This window comes from Ictalurus punctatus, chromosome 10 (assembly GCF_001660625.3).
Source record: "Ictalurus punctatus breed USDA103 chromosome 10, Coco_2.0, whole genome shotgun sequence".
NCBI classification, from domain to species: Eukaryota; Metazoa; Chordata; class Actinopteri; order Siluriformes; family Ictaluridae; genus Ictalurus; species Ictalurus punctatus.
In genome coordinates this window covers 15,912,826-15,933,007 of record NC_030425.2, presented here as the reverse complement: position 1 = coordinate 15,933,007, position 20,182 = coordinate 15,912,826, and the positions used below count along the sequence as shown (strand labels likewise).

Here is a 20,182-nt window from a genome sequence, read left to right as displayed (position 1 = left end):
GTCACACGGTCATGCATGGGTGTGACTGCATGAGAAATGAATATTATGGAACCAAACCGTCCACCAGGTCTTCAAACTGGCCAGGCCAATCAAAGCATGCAACCCAAATAAAAAAATCTATATAGCAAGTGCAACTTTAGCAACAATTTTAAATGGATCACGGACACACACATATAAATACATACATTCAAAATGGTGCTGGAATGAAAAAATAAAATAATAGCACCAAGGCGCACACAGATATTACAGTGCAGGTATGTTCTTCAAGGCACTGACCACTGATCACAGACGGAGCAATCTGACATATGGACCTTTAAAGGGGAGCGTAACAATTCTTACCAGATTTACAGCACTGATTCATATTCTTCAGACCTGCCAACCCCAAAGAGGACTAATGCTTAGAATATTTTCAATATATTCCTTTTACCAATCGCTTGCTAATATCATGTACAGAAATTGTGAAATGGTTCCACACATCATTTTTCACTGTTGATCTACTGCTCAAATGGCATTTTTACTCACTGTCTAATCTGTTTATCATTCCCATTATAATTATATGTAACGTGATCGATTTGACACTTTGCTGTAGGCCTACAAAATTTTTTTCGGGTGCAATACTCAGTACTTCTTCCTGTTTCTGCCAAAAATATTCCTATGCTTCCTTAATAAATATACTTAGCTAGTATAAGGAGGGGGGCAACGGGGGTGGGTGAGGGGTTATTTCAGAACACCTACACAACTGTCGGTCATTCCAGATTTATATGTCCATTGGCTCATTTGCCATTTAAATTGGGTAAAAAATACGCTCTTTTGTACTGTTAAAATGATCCTACACAAAATGCATGAAGGTTGGCAGGTCTGGAACCATAGATTTAGATGTCCAGTGAGAGGTTTTATTTGGCTGTACCTTTATAACTCTAGCTGGGTTTGCAGAGAGCCAGCCAGCGGACCAGGAGCTTTGGAAGGGGAGTGAACAAGGGCTGCAACCTTTCACACTTTTATGCTAATCACTGCCAGAATAATAGCCATTACTGTTATATACAGATGGAATACACTAATTTGGTAACAGTGGTAAACAGAATTATAAGCATTAAATCAATGTTCTGCTTACAAATATCACTGCTTAATAGCCATGTTAGTACTTTGGCTAAAATGTTGCTTCAAAGTTTCCTTCAAAAGTGCTTTAGCCTTCTTTACCACGGCAAGATTAAAATTTTTAATTTTTTTTTTTTACAAACCCCTCTGTGAAAATCTCTTCGACTTCAAAGTTAAGACAACAATGTCTCAAAACAGTTTATCCATCTGGCACTGAAAAAAGCCCAACTCTAAATGAGTCTCGACTCATCCAGTACACGTCAACATTTGAATCCTAGCCTATCGATCCATCAGGCTTGTCCGGCTTTGAAGAAGTGCTGCATGAAATAGAGTGCAGTTTTCAGGCTTTATCTGAGCCTCAACACATAATAACATTCTGAGCATTCTGCTGTCATATACAGGATGAGTTAGGGAGATTGAATCAAACTTAATTGACAGTCATCTTTCGCAAAAACAAGGAGTTCAGGAGGCTGGACCAAACCGATTTAGAGCAAAAAAAGTCAAATCTTCATTTCAAGCCCCAATGTGGCGAGAAAGACAAATCAAGGGATTTAATAGTAGACGGTGAAAGGCAAGGTAAAAAGAGAGAAAACACCACTTCTGGTACTTTTTAAACATTCCTTTTGGACAGGATGTGAAGAAAGGAGTTGCACCAGACCAATGTTTTGCAGGTGAGCACTATCTGCCATTTTGGTGAGACAGTCTGTCCAGCCCCAAAATGAATAAGAGAAAAGCTAACAAAACAAAACTCGCAGCCCATAGTGCCACCTTGAAACTGAGATTACACCTTGCTTCGGTGTTGACACCTGGAAGGTTCCGTTCCACCTGGGCAGAGGGGGTTTGGTGGGCATTTCCATCCACAGGAGGTTGCTCACATTAACTGAAATGCTAGACAGTCTCAGTGGAGGTTTAGAGGATTCAGCACCAGTAATGGAAGTTATTACTGGTACAAAGCTGCCGAACATCTGTGGCCGGTTTTATCTGATTATGGCAAATATGAAGCTGATAGAGTCTGCGACTGCATTACTTGTGAGGTTTTAGCCACGCATTTTAGCCCACCAGAGAACAAGGTGTAATCTAGCTTTCTTTTCCATTTTCCACACCAAAGAGCTGAGCAAGACATGCAAGCACATGCAAGGCAAGGCATGTAGAAAGCTGGAGGGGAAGTGAGCATGCATATGCATACACATGCAATTTAGCAAACAAACAAACAAATAAACAACAACAAAAAAGATATTATAACACAGCACAGTTTAGCACAGCACAGTCTTCCAGCATCACTGGATAGGCGTGTATGTCTCTTTATGTAATTCCCCAGAAAGATTCAAACCCTTAAATCATATATTGTTCTTTCATTACTCTGAGCAGAACTGACAAATTACTTCAAAGCTATATTGGCAGCACAAGGAGAGATTAGTGGACGTATTCCAACTGTATTCCAGAACTGTCATTTCTGTTCATTTTCCACATTCATTCTCCAGAGAGTTAAGCTCTGCTAAATCAAAGTTCAAAAGGACATTGCTATACATATTGCGTTAATTAATTTGCCTGCTAGAGGTAAACTTAACTTAACGTTTTTTTTTTGTTATAGAAAAGATTAAAGGAGCTGCAGAAATTCAGGGTTTTTGGCCACCCTATTTTAGTACTGTGACAGTCTTGCTAATTTAAAGCTCTGGCGTCATACAGGTTCAGCCTCATGTGTCCTAGCAAAGATCAGTTGTGACGGGTACAACCAGATTTGACGAATAAAGTCCTGCCAGGCCCTGCAATGCCAATAAATGCCAGGCTCTGCGATGCCAATAAATGCCAGGTCCTGGGAGTGGCAGTGCTACGTTTTCATTATTTATACCTCTAACTCCTGCTCAGGGCCTGCATGATGACTACTCTTTCCCCCTTAACGCCGGCATGTCTTCCTCTGTAAATGAATTATTGAAAAGGCCATTTTGTTTCAGCACAGACATTACGAGATGGTTTAGCACCAGAGTTTAGTATGGGGGCATTTTGGCATGATTTTACTTGAAAAATCCATTATATAATACTTTTTGCAGGACAACATGGGAAGGTTTGAGGTGTCTGGTTTCCTTTCTACCGATTTCTTCTCCTCACGTTACTCTGGTAGACAGATAATGAATTCACAAATGCTGGTGCAAGAAAAAAAAAAAAAAATCTCTGAGCTAAATTTGCTAGATTCTGTAACTGGAGATGTAATACAGAATTGGACATGCTTGAGGAGGCAGCCTGATGAGCTGCAGCCCAGCACATGTGGGCCATTACGTTCGGTGTGTAAATCTCAAAAAACTGATGGGTCAATGTGAATTGGGCACTCAATTTAACCAATGCAGACGCCAGTGGACCGAGATGGAATTGGGCCCCAATTAAATTTGGCTGCTTCTCCACAGTATTCGACCAGGATCAGAATGTAGAGACTCAAATCAAAAACAGAAAACAAACAAAAAAAAAAAACAAGCCACTAGATTTATGTTTGGGCCTAATTTAGGTGGCTTAATGAGGCAAATCGCTTTCTGAAAAGCAATTCAGACATGTGCCGTTGCTGAGGGGATCAAATGAATCATAAATCCTGGTTTGATTGAGCCGGCTGAATGGAAAAGGACAAGTGGCAGTCAGTCAACAAAGCGGTCCCTGCTCGCTCACTGCCAGTTAGAAATGCCAAGCTTCTGCTCTCTCTGAGGGACGGTCAGGAATTTGGAGATCATTATACTTGCTGCTGATCCCTGTGAAATATCCATGAGTTCAAAATTCCACAAAAAGTATTAACGCCCAATCAACTTTTATTTGCCACAATAGCTTTGTAGTGAGATGGCAGGAACACTGGCTGTAAACCTACTACATCGTTTTTTTTGCAGTACGTCTATGTTGGAACTACAAAAAGCTGCATGTTACGACAGACATGTGTGCACAAAAATACATACCACATTTAACACGGAGGAAATTCCAACATAAATGGAGTTAAAAATCGTACAAAACAAAGACAAAGGCACACACACAACTATAACATGTAATTAACTCCATAAGAGGCCACACGTGACTTAATTAGGGTAATGTGTTTAAAAAAAAAAAAAAAAAAAGGAAGTAAAGAGAAGTTCACAAGTTCAAAGAAACACACAAAAGCAAGAAAACAAACAGAGCGCCCACAAATATGTCCATTTTGGGCATGCAACGAGCATAGCTACATTCTTCCATCATGCATGTATATTCCATATGCTTTTTCCCCATGATATCAAATGCAATAAAGCTTTTTCTTGAGCAGAAGCAATACCAAAAGATGCAAACACGAAAAAGACCCCACAATGCAAACTCAAACGTAAGGGTTTTTTTGTAAAAAAAAAAAAAAAAAAAAAAAAAAAAAAGAGCCCGAACTTTGCGGGTTTCTATCATTTCTAATTTTTAAAAATTTTTTTTTTGCAAACAAATCAAAATTTCCTTCACCTATTGAACTATTTAGCAGGTTTGAATATTTAGTTAATGCTCATTCAAACTTCTAATGAGCCTTGTAATAAATAAATATAATTAAAAAAAATGTCAAACATCGTTTTTCGCCTTTAATGTGGGTAAAAAAAGTAAAAAAGAAAAAACACACCAACCTTCTCGAAGCTCTGAGGGATGTAAAGGGGTTGATGCAGAACACAATGACATGAGGAGAAGAGAAAAATAGGGGAAACACAGAGAGAGTAAAAAAGGCCACCTCAAGGCTTTAAGCTGCTGCATATCTCTGCTTTTGCTTTTTTTCCCTTTTCGAAGTCTACATCTTATAGCAGTGACACCCATTTTGTCACAATCTTGCCTGGTGCTTTTTGACCCAGAAGGACGCCGTTCACCCCAGTGCTCGCTACAAAGCACTTGGGAATAATTTAAACACGTTATCACAATAAAGAAAATCACAACGTTTTCTTTAGCCACCTAAAAAGCTCCCATGGTGGCCCATTTGTTTAAATTAGAGAAACAGAACGGAGAGAAAAGAAACGAAAACGAAACCAATGAAACAACAAAAAAACAAAACAAACAAAAAAACAATAAATAAAACTGCTGTACAAAAAGCATGACTTTTATTAAATTTAGCAGCTACAATGAGAGTGAATTTAAATACACTTCTATCAGCAGGTTTTATTGAAAAAATATCAGTTTTGAAATGTAATTCATCAAATTGAGTGGTTTAGCAGTGCAGTTTTGGAGTAGCTTTGCATTGTAGCTGTTAAGTTCAAGTGCAGAACACTCTAGAAACCAAAACACATTTGATTACAATCGAGATTAGAATCAAGCTTTGAAAATGAACGGAAGGAGACATATGATACATTTTTTTAGTGCGGTAGGTGTATCAGTGAAAATGAACACACTTAATTTAAAAGCAGAATAATAACTATTACAACAAAACAACACCTCAGACTTATTGGTACTATATAAAAGAAACCTGAATTATTGATCAGAGACAGGTTATTGAATATTCAGTCAAGGAATGTTATGTAGAAAATATTATAAGCATCTTCTCTTTTTGTTACTGACATAAAAATAAAAGTAATGGTTATTATAGCCAGTGGTTCTCATCGCCAAGCCCGCTAACATCTTGCAAATGTGAATGCGTTTCCTGCTCTAACACCTGATTCAGTAAATAAAGAGATAATTACATAATCAGTTGAATGAGATGTATTAAAATATAGAAAACACAAACAATGGAACTGAGAACCTCTGCTTATAACAATAACATCATATTTCTTCATAGCATACTGTTTTTCTTTTCCCTTCCTGGAAAGGTTTTGACTATTTATTTGTATACACTATTTATAGTGTGGTCTGAAACGTATATGAGCTGAAAACTCATCCATAAGCACATTCATCCTGAAGCCTTTTTTTTTAAACATTGGTTTACCTTTTTATTTTGATTGCCTTGCCAGCCAATCAAAATTAGACTTACCATCATCCACTTGCACCTGAAAAGCTCAATAGAGAAAATACCAGTGGAGGATTTTTTGCCCATCATGTCAAAAATGCTCATATATTCATTATTTTTAATAAAGATGTCAAGTAATAATTTAGCATTTCAAGAAAAAGTATCTAATTCTATTACACAAAGCCCAGTTTAATCTTTTCTATTATGGTTTACAGAAATCTATTCTATTATTAATATTTTCTATTATGTTTTGAGTAGTTTAAATCCCACATTGATGCATAGTGACGGACTGGACGGAGAGGATCTCCGAGTCCAGGTTGCTCCCTACCTCGCACATACAAGTTGGCAGGGGAAGAGTAGCGCACGCCTTCCACGTTAGTCGCTACACACTCGTACTTCCCCTGATCAGTCTCCTCTGTGTTTTCGATCTGCAAGGCTCCTGGGAGGAGGGCACCGCCCAAAGAGAATGAGAGAGAGAGAGAGAGAGAGAGAGAGACAGAGAGAGAGATTATAAGAAAAAAAGAAACAATTTCACAAACCCCCTTCATGTGATGTATAGTCCTTACCCTCTCCTGATTAATGTTTTTGATGTAGCACATTGTGTTTGCACCTTTGACAAAAAGTCAGCATTGGAGAATGTTATAGCTACAAGCTGCAGTGTTCTTTCCTCGTGTCACATGTAAAAATATTATTTGAGTCTGGTTAACGTCTTTTCTCCCAAACATATTTAATTAGTAAGGTGTTTGTGTCATATTAACAGGAGAGTTATATGATGGCTCTGCGCTGTAATTTTTTTTGCTCGGTTTCTTCAATATGCATGTTCCTGTTCGTGATTCTGAAAAGGTTGTCTGTCATTCGTGCAAGCTAATTAATCAGCCTAGTAAAACCATTTGCCAGATCACTTCTTGGCAGCAGGTGGTGGAATTCAGAACAAGTAGCGCCTGCTATATTTACAGCATTGAGGTGCATCACACCATGAAGTGCTTTTAAGTTTTCCTCTGGTTGATAAAGCTACTTGTCCTTTGGGTAACTACAAATCAAAAGCTCTAGTTTTGAAACGAAATCTGCAAGTAAAAGCTAACGCTCATAATTTTATTTTTTTGCATGTCTAACATCATCGACAGCTGGACACACCTGGAACAGCACTACCTGTTCTATTCAGTATATATGAGCTAACATAATCACAATTATTTAGCGCAGTCGGGATCGTCAGGGATAGAAACAAATGCCATCCTTCTCACCAAGAGAGCCTAACCAATTACACTCCCCTGGACTCTGGACCCGAGGATGACTGTGTCACCGTCAGGCTTTCAACTTGTGTTCTCCCAAAGACAGGGTGACACCTTGAACAGCTGCACCACTTGAGAGGCCCTAAAAATTAACTGGTTGAAATGTACTTCTGTGCTCTACAATTACACTACATCTGGTGCTTGTGTGACAGACTGTGAAGCTGGCTCTGTCAGACACTTCTGGGATCGCACCAGGGACCCAGGCCATCAGAGAACAGATCAAGCAGTGTAAATTGGTGGTAAACCCACACGTTTTTTAAGCTATAGTTAGATCCTTAGCTGGCTTTAGCATTTCGATAAAACTACTAAAATGTAATATCTGTTCTAAACCCCAGGAGTACTCATAAGTTAGTGTGTAGGTATGTATGTTGTGGCCTTGTGCAAACAAGCCAGGATTATTGCTGAAAGGGCACTAGTTTGTGTCCAATGAGTACAGACACAATGTGTCCACTGGGTCCATGTGTCAAATTGAGCTCGGTCCAAGAAATACATCCTGGGTCAGGCATACAATAACTTTGCATTGCTTATTACACAAGAATAAGGATGTAATACAGTGACACTATCTGTATGTATCTGTTAAGACCTCCAAACGTTTGTATCTATATATGCCTATACACCCTGCAACAGCCTATCATCTACGCTTCTGCGTCCCCTTATAGTCCTGACCACCTCGCCAGCTATGGCCCACGCGCTATGAAATTTCGTATCCTACCTACCTCCTCCCCAGCAACACCGTCTAAATCTGCTTATGTACCCTTTGCAGCAGCAGCATGCTTCTCTTCTTTTCTATGTCTGTCCATGTCTATCAGAGCAAGAGTCCGTACTCGCTCAGCAGCAGCAGCAACAGTAGCAGATCTAGTCTGCCAAGACCACACCTATTTAAACTCCGTCCCTATCTATGAAAGCTTTCAATTTAACTCCAAGCACTGTCATGGCTAAACTGATTTAATCCTGAAGCAGGCATGGCCCGAGAAAAACAAACAAACAAAAAAAAACAGACATATGTATAAATGGCAGCACTGTCTGTATGGTATGTGAATTCTGGCTCTGATAGTTCCTCAACCTCAGCTTGAGGAACTTGAGTCCATAATTGGTCCATAAAACTAGAGACATGCATAGTTCAACACAGCACAGCCATATACACAGTCTTTGTGGTTATAATACGCTGTGAGATAAAAGTTCTTTTGATGGCTAAAGCCCTCAGTATACTTTCAGAGAGAGAACATTTGGGAGGGTTACGCAACACCAAAACTATCATTGTGAGCTCACAAGAATGCATACTCTCTGTGGTTTTATATTGGATGTCGCATATAAGTGATCCAATCACAGGTGCTGTCACATAGCAGGTCCGTCTGCAGCTGTTTCTGCACAATGCTATGGTTGGTTGTTTTCTCGGTAATGAAGTCAAATTATTTGCTTAAGCCACTCAAATGTCATTTCTCCAATAGCAAAACCTTAAGGGTTCTAGCTTTCTAAAGGGGTTCTACTTGGAACAAACATTTGTTGTAGGGCTTTACGTACAACCTTTGAGCGTTCCCGGAGAGGGACAAATCAACCAAAAGAACCTTTAAGTGTGCAAGATGGAACCAAAGACATATTTCTAAAGTAGAATCAAGTGCTTTTATTTCCATATCCTAGATTGGAAAGAGGCCAGGGTCAGAGCACAGGGTCAGCCAGGGTACAAAGCTCTGGGATCGGTTGAGGGTTAAAGGTCTCATTCAAGAACCAAACACTGGCAACTTGACAATACTGGTATCTGAACTTTAAACTTTTTGATTAACTGCCCTGAACCTTTACTTCTTGATACAGGGTATCTGCACCATACCATATTCAAGACATTTCCAAAAAATTTTAAGACCTGAACGTCACTTCAATCATGCTGCACGATACATCAGCTATAATGGATTGTGTTCATGCATATACATCCATTTCTGGGTTTAAGTAAACTATAACAGGGTAAAATTCTATAGAGGTATATGGGAGACCAGAGCAAATATCCTTTTTGTATTACCATTTGCTCCAACAGTGAAAGAAAATCAAGTATCCAGTATTTCCTTCCATGACTTTCCAAGAGAGGAAAAAAATATATAGAGAGATGGATTACGGCAGTCAGAAGAGAAAAAGATGTCAAATTTACCATCACTCCATCAGCAGCTATATTATAAACCCCTTGGCAGCAGTGGTTTTTTTATCATTTAATGCCAGGGTAATGTAACAAGTAGTGTTATAAATGTACAGAAATTTTTGTAAATAAGAAAATATAAAAGAAAAACCTTTTCTATTTTCTAATATTACTGCACTGCTTAAGACATCCTTTTAGTTGGCAACGGTTTTTGTAAATTCCCTTCTCATTACCAAATAGGTTGAAATGCTGTAAAACTCTGCCCAGAAAAATGACTGAGATTACACTAACGTAAAACCAAAGTGAATCTGGCAAGTGTTGTGTCTACATGCAGGTTAAAAGCGACTGAAACTCAAAACACAGACAGAGATGAAGTTGGTGTTAAGCGGCAGTTACTGTGACCCAAGCCGCTCTAAAACACTGATGAGCCGGACACACGCTCTGAGTTCAACAGTCACACACACACACACACACACACGTGCGCTCTGAGTTCAACACAGTCACGCACACACACGCTCTGAGTTCAACACAATCACACACACATGCACTGAGTTCAACACAGTCACATACACACACACACTGAGTTCAACACAGTCACACGGCTGTACAATCTCAAACAGCAACAAGTGAAAATAAAATCTAAATCTGTTTTACGGTGTCAGTTCGGTTCATTTTTACGACCTTTGAAATGTGAATTTAAGACATCTTAATGCTAATTAAGGACTTATTTTTACATTAAGGAATTTAAGACATTTTAAGACTTTTTAAGGACCCGCGGAAACCCTGTGATATGTGTGTCTGATATAAAAGACTATCTTCCACTCAGGACCCATGCATTTTGTGGATGGTTATGGGTTCTTGTGTCCTAAATGTGAACCTTTTCTGAAAAGGAATCATAGTTTAGGATGTAAGAGTGTAGTTACAGTCTTGATGAAGAACTGTCTCCTATGGCAGTGATCGACTTGACCATGACATGCAACAAGAACTGGCCAAGAACTTTGTGCTGTAAAATGTTCTGGCATATCTCAGACCAGGAACACCCTGGCCCTATCTTCCAATGACTGCCTTAATTAGAATCTGTAGTATTTTGGCTAGATACAGACATCTGTTCCAGTTACTGGCTTGTTGGAGGGCAGTACATGGTGACACAGACCAAATTGACCAAATTATAAATAGACAGAGAAGGTCAACATTTTTCTGCCATGCAATGTTCTTCCATTAAACCAGGAATGCCAATTCATCCTCCCTACCTTTTATCTTCCACCCAGTTTCATTTCACATCACAACCCTTTACTCAGAATACATGATATTTCTGTATAACCCCTGCCCTTTAATCAAGGACTATTTTAGCTGTAAGCCAGATGGAGAGCTATATTTTGTCACTGGGATCAATCATTTCCGGGATCAATCTCATCTTCTACACCTGGAACCAGTCTGACTCACCACTCGGACAAAAAAATTGGTACCCAAGTAAAGATCCTTTCAGGCCAAACAGAGCTCTGTGCTAAAGCCCATGCTGTGTTCCTAGATGCCTATTTTCAGTCCTTCACACTCAGAAGCACAGGTGTCAATAACAGCTTTATCCAAGTGGTGTTCCTACCACACCTCTAATCACTCAGATCCCATCAGGGAGGGCAGGCCAGAATAGCACGCCAACGCGCTGGGAGCAGGTGGGCCTATAGATATGTCTGTGTGTGTGTGTACATATAGGGATCTTTTGATGTGCACTGTGGGTGGCCTGGCTGTAGCAGGTGAAACTGGAGTGTGTTCTGAAGTCTCCTCAGGTGATGTTACACAGCCTGTCGTGAGCACAGATGAATGCAGAAAACTCAGCCACGCTGCTAACTGCATTTTAATGATATTTAACTGGGCTGGGATAATTAAAACAAGGCATGGCTCTGCTTTTCTCCCTCGCTTTCTTTCTCACTGGCTCTTTTTCACGAGGGCGATAAGTCTTGTGCTGCCCTCTCCGTGACCAGCCTCAAAGGGCTTTTAAGAACCGGGCCCACTTTTAATCAGCTAATGACTCTGTGGGAGAGCAGCTATAGATCGCCAGTGAGAAAACCTTCAGCGAAACAAGGGAGGTAAATAAATTAAAAGCTATTTAAATTCCAGCAGCAACCCAAGAGCATAAATATTCTTTATTTATAAAAAGTCTTTTTTTGTTCATCGTATGAACTGGGTTATTTTAGGTGATGGGCTTTATTAGACGGGATCAGCTCATTCGGCCATCCCTGCTGACTTCGTTATGCATTTGCCTGTGGTTTTTCTTTAGAAAACCTACACAGAGGGGGGAAAAAAACTACACAGAGAATTCTTGAGTCAAGAAGGCCACGATAATGCTATTTTATTCTTTTTCAAACTGCTTTTGCCTTGTGTGATGGTTTATCATTATAGCATGATGCTGCTAGGGACGCGTGCACACGCACACAGCAAAGCTCATTAAGGTATCCTTGTGGCACACGTTTAGCTTATATCTTATCTTTCCTTTTTCTTTGCTTCATTTTTCACCACCTTTTTGTTGAAACCCTTTGTTGTTGGACACAATGAGTATGATTTGCATTCACACAATGTGCATGTTTTTTCTTGATATGGGACGTTAAGCTTCTTTCCCTCCTTCAACCAAAACATCTAATTTTCTCTTTTCAGCCATGCAGTCCCCGGCCAAGTGAAAACTGGTGTCATTAAACGGTGCCGAGCCGGGGCATTTTCGACATGCTGCTATCCAAAACAAAATGCCTTTGATGTCGCATCTTTCAAAAGCGCTGTTCTTAATTACTATTTGTTATGTATGATCGTGACCATTTTTGAATTCCCAAAATTCCTGCTGCCTGTGGCTTGTTCCAAGACTGTGGGGTAGCTGGCACAGCATGTTGTTTTCACTGAGAGGAAAAAAATAACGCAAGAAAATATATACAAGATGAGGAAATTATCTCTTGGTAGCTAGTGGAGCAATGGCTTAAAGGATGCAATGTGATCAAAGGCGTGTGGCATTTCTTTATGATACACGTTCGTTCAGCAGAGTGCCCAGGCTGTGCGTGCGGAACACAGAAAGGAAACGGTCCAAACAAGCCGGCCAGCATGAACCGTCCAGCTGAGACCTATTATGACAAACAGAACAATAACGATGATAATAAGGAATTTGAGCGTCGAACATGGCGTCCATGAACAAATGCTGCCACAGTGGAGACACACACTCTGGTCCTCACAACAATGACGACGTATCGACCCAGCCATGAAATGAAAACAGCTTCTTGTTTATTAACCCCTGTGTTCTGTTTGGGTTACAAATATGCTTAAACAAAACAAAACAAAAAAATCCCAAAGAAGTGTCTGACATTTGCCTTGTTTGTACTGGTGCTAGGAGGATTACAGTGACAAAAAGTAAGGGAAGATAAAGTACTGCATGCCTACATCTCTCGCCTCAAACCATATTGAGTTGTTTTTTCATAGTTTCACACTGTATGATACTTTACAGAGCTAGTTTGGTACCTGGTATCACTTTAGTGATCATTTACTCATTTTCAGTAACCACTTTATTATGGTTAGGGTTGTGGTACTGTAGATCTGGAGTCTATCCCGGGAATATGATGTGAAATGGAAAATGGGAAAACACCTTGTATGGGACTCCAGTCCGTCACAGAGGGCCATTCATACACACATTCACACCTTAGAACAATTTTGCATAGCCAATACACTTAACGGCATGTTTTTAGGAAGTGGGAGATAACTGGAGAACCCGGAGGAAACCCACACAGACACAGGGAGACAGTAACCCGAGCTCAGGATTGAATTGGGAAAGCTGGAGCTGTGATTTGGCAACAATGTTTGAACACTGTGCTGCCTGGCTGGGCAATAATAGGATTTGTATATGTTTTATATGTTGTAAAACAGACTTATTCTTTTATTTCATGAAACCATTCATGTACACACTGTATTGCTGAGTCAAACAATGCCCCTCAGAAGAGATTCTGCAGTCAATGTGCATATACATTGTTTTAATAATAACCAAAATGTAGTTGTGGTACTTTAAAATAATGCTATATAGGGTATTGCTGTAAAATCTAGAGCGGTGGTCTGAGTCATATGGGGTTATCTGCAGACTGGATCAACCATTAAAATTACCATTTGTTTTTTTGACTGCTGGTGAACATTTAGCTTAAAGTTAGTATCTGGAGAAGTGGAGGTGTGTGTGTGTGAGTGTGTGTGTGGCAGTAGTGGGAAAGGATGGCATACTTGATTCATTCCAATTACAGCTCAGAGCCAGAAGTAGCCAACCTATATTGCTCATATGCCTACAAGCATCTTTGAACACACACACACACACACACACACACACACACACGCGCACACCCTGCACCTCTAGTCCTATTTGTGTTATTCAATTAGGGGGTGTTGGCAGAATGTGATTGATTTGTTTTGCAGGATTGACTGCATGGATGTTTTTTTTTCTTCTTTACTTGCATAGGCGGAACTGATTAGGTGGAGAGAAAGATGGCCTGGAAAACTGCTCATCTTTCCTCGCTCTCAATTCTTGGTATCAATTGGCACCACTTTATCCATAAGGTGCAGGTATGAAATTGTACAACCCCAATTCCAGAAAACGTTGAGACGCTGTGTAAAATGTAAATAAATGTAAACAAAAACAGAATGCAATGATTTGCAAATCTCACAAACCCATATGTTAAAATGGTACATTTCCTCAGTTTAAACATTTTATATGTTTTCTGTGTTCTATTGTGAATAACATATGGGTTTATGAGATTTGCAAATCATTGCATTCTTTTTTTTATTTACACTTCACACAGCGTTCCAATTTTTTTGGAATTGGGGTTGTATGTATACATCTTTCAAAAGTGCACCTTGAAAGCCTCCAACAAGTGGCCAAGTCCGCCTAGACACGACCATGCATCCACAATCAAGCAGGTATACAGCATATACACACACACACGTTTGACGCCAAGGTCATTAAATGGGAGAGCAGCAGCATGAGGCTGGACAACGTGATTGTTGTCATGTTCCATCTGCTGGCTTGTAATGCTCTCATAAACTCAGCAGTGATGTGCAGCGACCCCAGACCAATTAGCATACTGTCTTCCTGTCGTTCGAACAACACTTGAGCCTGCTCCCAAAAAGCAGTCAGTCTTTTTTTTTAGCAAGATTGTTAAAGGAGATGCCACACACCTGATCTCTGTACTACACAATACTACCTTGCACGTTCCTCATACACCCAGTGGCTATGTCACGTCCCTGCTGCATAAGAAAGTCTTCCTTAGCCTGGGCTGGTTGGCTCTGAGCAAAATCCCCCTTTATGGCCTTCTAATCCCATTATGCAAATATGGAGTTCATAAGTCACTCTGGTTTTTGTGAGCAACACTGTGATTTATGTCCTGCTTTTGGCCAGGCATTAGGATACTGCTGCTGGTGTGTGTGTGCAGAATACGAGAGCTTTAGGTTGTGGTGTTTCACTGGGGCATTTCATGCAACTCTGCAAGCTTTGCAGTATACTATGCGTGTATTGCAATAACACTATCTGTATCTGTATGTGGATTTATCCTAAACTGGAATGTTTTATTTTTATTCAAACTCATTATACCCATTTGTAGCATAAAATACTAGGTAAGAGCAAAAATGAACACCTACCTGCTCCCTGTAAAGAAGAACATCAGTTAGTAAAGTAGACGATTTACATCACCATATTCACCAAATTAAACCCTAAATAACCTTGATGAGGACAGGATGCTGTCCTGTAAGCCATCAGGGTGAAGATCATTTCCGTAGCTAGTGCTAGTGCATTTAGTGTGTGTGTGTGTGTGTGTGTGTGTGTGTATATAATATATATATATATATATATATATATATATATATATATATATAGTGTATCAGACAATAAGCCAAATATAGACGTATCTGTCTAAAATCAAATTCGATTCAAGTCACATCAACTTTACATGCATTTTCTAATTTCATTATAGTAATAATAATAATAATAATAATAATAATAATAATAATAATAGGTTTATATAGGCATCTTCTAGTTTCATTTTTGGCCCATAATATGTTGCCATAGTTACATACAGTTATATACAGTATCCTAAGCTGAAGATCTTAACCCTAAGTGTTTTTTTGCAATTGAATATTTATTTGATTTTAATGTAATGTAATAGCATAAAGCGATCCAATCAGGAATCCGACATGTTATACAATACCCACCACTGCCTTTCTATCTTCTCAGACATTTCAAACACTCTCCCCACTCACTACAACCACATGTGCTGGTGATAATAACAAAGGCATACTGTATCATTACCTCATCACTACTATCATTACTTAGAATAGCAGTGTTCCTGTAAGTGCAGGTATAGCACTGTAAAAGCTGCAGTAACACTCATACCATAGTTCTGGAGTGGCAGTTCTACTGTAAAGATACTAACAAATAGGAAGATTCCAATTAGGCTAATGCAAAAATTGCAGGTACATAGGCTTGCTGTATAAGCCCTAGTACCAGCCTGAGGACAATGTACCGTATTATAGTCTGGAAAATACAGTATACAGTGTAAATGGGCAAAGCGCGGACAGAGGAGAAACGAGGCAATGCAGCAGAGCTCTTACATTATTCCATATTTTTCTGAAATCCATTATTGTATTTTATTTATGCGTTTCACTGGGAGCATGCTTGCTGCCTGAACTGGTCCATGGGTCATTTACATACATAACGTGGGCACTGAGCGAGCACAGGCCAACAGACCCCTCATTAACCTGGTCTCCCAAAACTGCAAATGTCACAGTGTAACGCAAACATCCTTCTCAGCCTCACCCTGCCGGAGAAATCACACATAGCGGGGTAAACAAACAGAAACATGCACACACACACACACACACACACACACACACACACACACACACAAACACACGTCTGAATATGGAGGAATGGGAAACGACACACAGATAGAGATTGTGCGTTAACTGGGAAAAGAAGAAGAGAGCTAATCATCATTAAGGAGTCAGAAGGAGCCGTTAGTTTGTGAGTAAATCGGGTTAAGCATGTGGGTTGGGATTAGTGTCTTACCTCGGATAGGAGTACCCACTGGAAAGAGAGATATAAGTGAAAAACACAAGTTATTATTAAGAGAGTGGGTGAGTAGCTCTTGTCATATTGTCTGTGGATTCTGATATTGTTCAAAATTGTTAGAAATCAAATCACTAACTGAGATTTAAAGACCTCCCTCGGCTGGGCTGGAGCTTTTTCTCTTTCTTTTTCTCTCTCTCTCTTTTCTCTCAGCTCTTCCCATATCTCAGCCCCTCCCAAAACCACACATTAAGATGAAACAAAGCATGAGGCAGCTTGAGACCTGTTTAGGGCTGATCTTATACACAGGCTAACCTGGGCTGTGAAAGGGGGCACACAAATTAATCAGAAACTATAATATAATATAAGATTTTTTAATTTCAGTCCAATGATTGGAATATTATCAAATAATTATTGCCGCTTGCTTGTTCTAGCTTAATACTTTGTTGACATAGGTGCTTTGATTGTTTCAGTTGTATGTTGGTCATATTTGTTTGTTGTACTTATTGATTTAAAGGGTCATGAAACCGTCCTCTTTCAGCTCAAATCTACCTCTTAATGTTTTTGAAAAATGCAACTTCAACAGGTGTGCGAAGAAGGGAGGGGGAGTGGGTGTGGCAGTAGAGGAAGGGGGGGTGAGCCTTCAGAACACTCACAATAAATAAGGATATTGACATAGGAGTTTTCAGTGGCAGCAGTACGCAGGACTCTGATGAGGTAGAGGACTTCTCTCCTCCTGAATCCCCAGGGCTAAATGGAGACACAACAGATAGCGATGCAGGTCCTCTGCCCTATCTGTCTGAAGCATTAGCCCCTGACGTGACTATGGAGGAAAACATGGACGAACTAGTGGCAGCGTGGATGGGAGACGTGTCAGAATGGCAGTTAGCTAATAGGCTCAAGCTTTTAATGAATAAAAGGGGGAAGGCTCTTCCCTTCAACACGGACTCTCATTGTATAGTTTTGCACGTGACGGCCTGCTGAGCTTTAAGCGGTTTAATTAGCTCAAAAGGCAAGTAAAAGTGTCCTGATTAAAATTAGACACATGGCTCATTTGAAGGGATGGAAAAGTCCTCGGGACTGAGTACCGCATCATTGTGTAGACACAAACTGCTTTCATGAGCAAGTCCAAAATCTACCTTTCTTCAATTCTCATAGCTCTCCTAAGAAAACACACTCGGACTCTTACACCACTGAAACAAACACTTGCGACCCATTTGAACGCCTCTCATCTACTACATCTGAAGTACTGAGGTAGTCTGGTGTAGTACTGGTGCTGTCATGAATAATTAAGAGACAGCGTCTTCTCATAGGATAAGAACACGCAGTCTCGTGAATAATTATGAGACACCGACGCATCATTGATGTACTATAATTCACTGCCATGTCACTGCCTGTGACGTGTAACATGACAAGATTTTAAACCCAGAAGACGAAATAGCGGGAAAAAAGGTCAAAATTAACCAGTTTCCTCCTACAATTAAAATGAACAGATGCTAACATTGTCTTCTATGATGTGCGGCACGAACGCTTCTGTTAAAATCTCAGAAAATGTAGTTTAGTGTTTCATGACACTAAGTTTTGACAGTGGAAGAGAGGAAATGATGCAGTTACATGGGCTTTTGATATTAGCTAGCTAGCAGTTATAATATCAGAATAACAGAAAATACATATTTCTACATGTGCCATAAAAAAATAAAACCAACTGATTCGGATTTAGCAGAATATTTTCTTTGAATACACTCTGATCAACTGGATCTGAAAAGTTAGGGACCGTAACTAACAGCACAGTAACTCCAAAACGAGTTGCAGCATACAGCACCCACTAGTTAGGCATGTTAAACCTCATATGCATACGAACATGTAATGGATTATTAAATAACTACAATGATTAATAGTTGGTACTGATAGAGAAATAGAAAAAAATGGTAATCAGATAGTACGAGAATGGCTGAATAGCCATTATATCATTTATATCACAAATTGTTTTATAATCCCAACTTATCAGGATATGATTTCAGCTATTCTTTTCTGTTATAGAGTCCTTGATATATGCATTGTAAATGCAGGTGGTTAAAGTCTTATCATAACCAGACTCATTGAAACATTCAGGCATAAAGGGATTTAAATTGAATAGAATAAATGCTGCAATATTGATCACTCTAATTAGGCACTTTGTAGCACACAGCAAATATTTATAGTTGTTACTGGCCCTGTTTATGGGCATTATATCTACATACTGAAAGAATATCAGGTTTTAATTATTTGTTTCAGACCAATTGCTAAAATGTTATGTTTATTCATGTTTATCCCTGACTCTCTAACTATGTTAAATATGACTTACGTCTCTGAATATGTCATATTTCTCATTACTTGTGTCTTGGTATGATGAGTCTCAGAACACACCAAGGTAATAACACACTAGCTCAGACTGCTTCTCTCTCTTCTCCCTCTCCCTGCTCTCTGTATCAACTTGTTAATAAGTAAAACACTAAGCTTGAAGTCTTTTGTGGAGGAATTGTTTTATATTTATCCTTGTTCATCACTTCCATTCTGTTCTTTTGGATGTAGGAATCTGTGGTACTAATAGTGACAAAACTGTTATATATCTTAAGAAACTCCAGGTTTTCATAAACTTTTGATTGACACTACAAGCTAGGGGAAATAGTGTGTGGGGTGGCGGTAGAGGCTGAGGATGAAGATGAACTGAATCTGGAGCAACACTTCCCCAGAGACCTCCCTTGTTGGTCCTGAACTTTGTTCTACTCAAGCTCCCAGCACACCTGAACCAGGTAAACAAGAGCTGCAGAATTTGCACTACCTGGATCGTGTGTTTGAAACTGGACTAAAAAAAAAAAGTGTGGACTTTGGATTTCCCAGAAGTCAGGATTGAAGCTCTGTGCTCTGCTCTTTCCTTTTTTTTTAAGCTGTTTTCTTTCTCACCCAAGTCCTAATTTCTAACAGTACAGTAGATTGGCAAAACAAAACAAAAAACCTCAAAAAACCTTAGCAGTTGTGTATTATGATAAATGTTTTTTTGCAGACTATATGTTAATCTGAAAACCATTTAAAACATATAACTAACTTTTACTCTTGATTTATGTCTGTGATATATAGTATATTGTAGTGCATGTGACTGAATTTCCCAATATAACCCTTCACTAATCCATAATCCATCACTTTTAAAGTAAAGCTCGTCCCGATTTTGCTGAGTGTCCAGCATCCCTGGGTTGAAAAGTTACATTTGACCAACCAATGGCAAGCTTTAATCACGTGACATCACTATTAATATTCTGCTTAGCATAACATATTTGTTTTATTTGCACATTAAAACAGTTCACATCATGTTAGTTAGCATGATAGCAAACTGGTCGGCTATGTCAAACAGTTACTGCTGGAGAGGAAACATTAAATGTTAATATTTGCACAGTGCTTCCTTTAGCTAGGTGCCTAGCTGAGCACATAGTGTACTTAAAATCAGTATTTTATGTTAAACACTACACAGAGATGATAAATGGAATCAAAAACAGCCAATGGTGATGTCATATAAACAAGTTTATAAGTTCACTCAGACTCCGCCCTTGCTGACCCAGAGACGTACGTCACTCAGAAAAATCAGGACATGCTAGCTTTATAAGATAAAGCTCCTTTACGCCTCAGCCAAAAAGAGGTCATTACTGTACCACATGAGATGTTTTGCCTGC

General features: G+C 39.4%; 1 protein-coding gene across 11 annotated transcripts in view; it reads right to left on the bottom strand.

The window, feature by feature from the left end:
- Positions 1-20,182, bottom strand: part of ptprsa (protein tyrosine phosphatase receptor type Sa) — a 269,054-nt gene that overhangs the window by 81,137 nt on the left and 167,735 nt on the right. For 7 of the 11 annotated variants that reach the window (XM_053683034.1, XM_053683035.1, XM_053683033.1 and 4 more), the window contains 2 exons: positions 16,479-16,496; positions 6,327-6,437 (listed from right to left, as the gene is read on the bottom strand). In XM_053683034.1, the coding sequence (XP_053539009.1) occupies positions 6,327-6,437; positions 16,479-16,496 (129 nt within the window). The remainder of the gene's footprint in view (positions 1-6,326; positions 6,438-16,478; positions 16,497-20,182) is intronic. The other 4 variants (XM_053683037.1, XM_053683043.1, XM_053683039.1 and 1 more) reach the window with 1 other exon arrangement.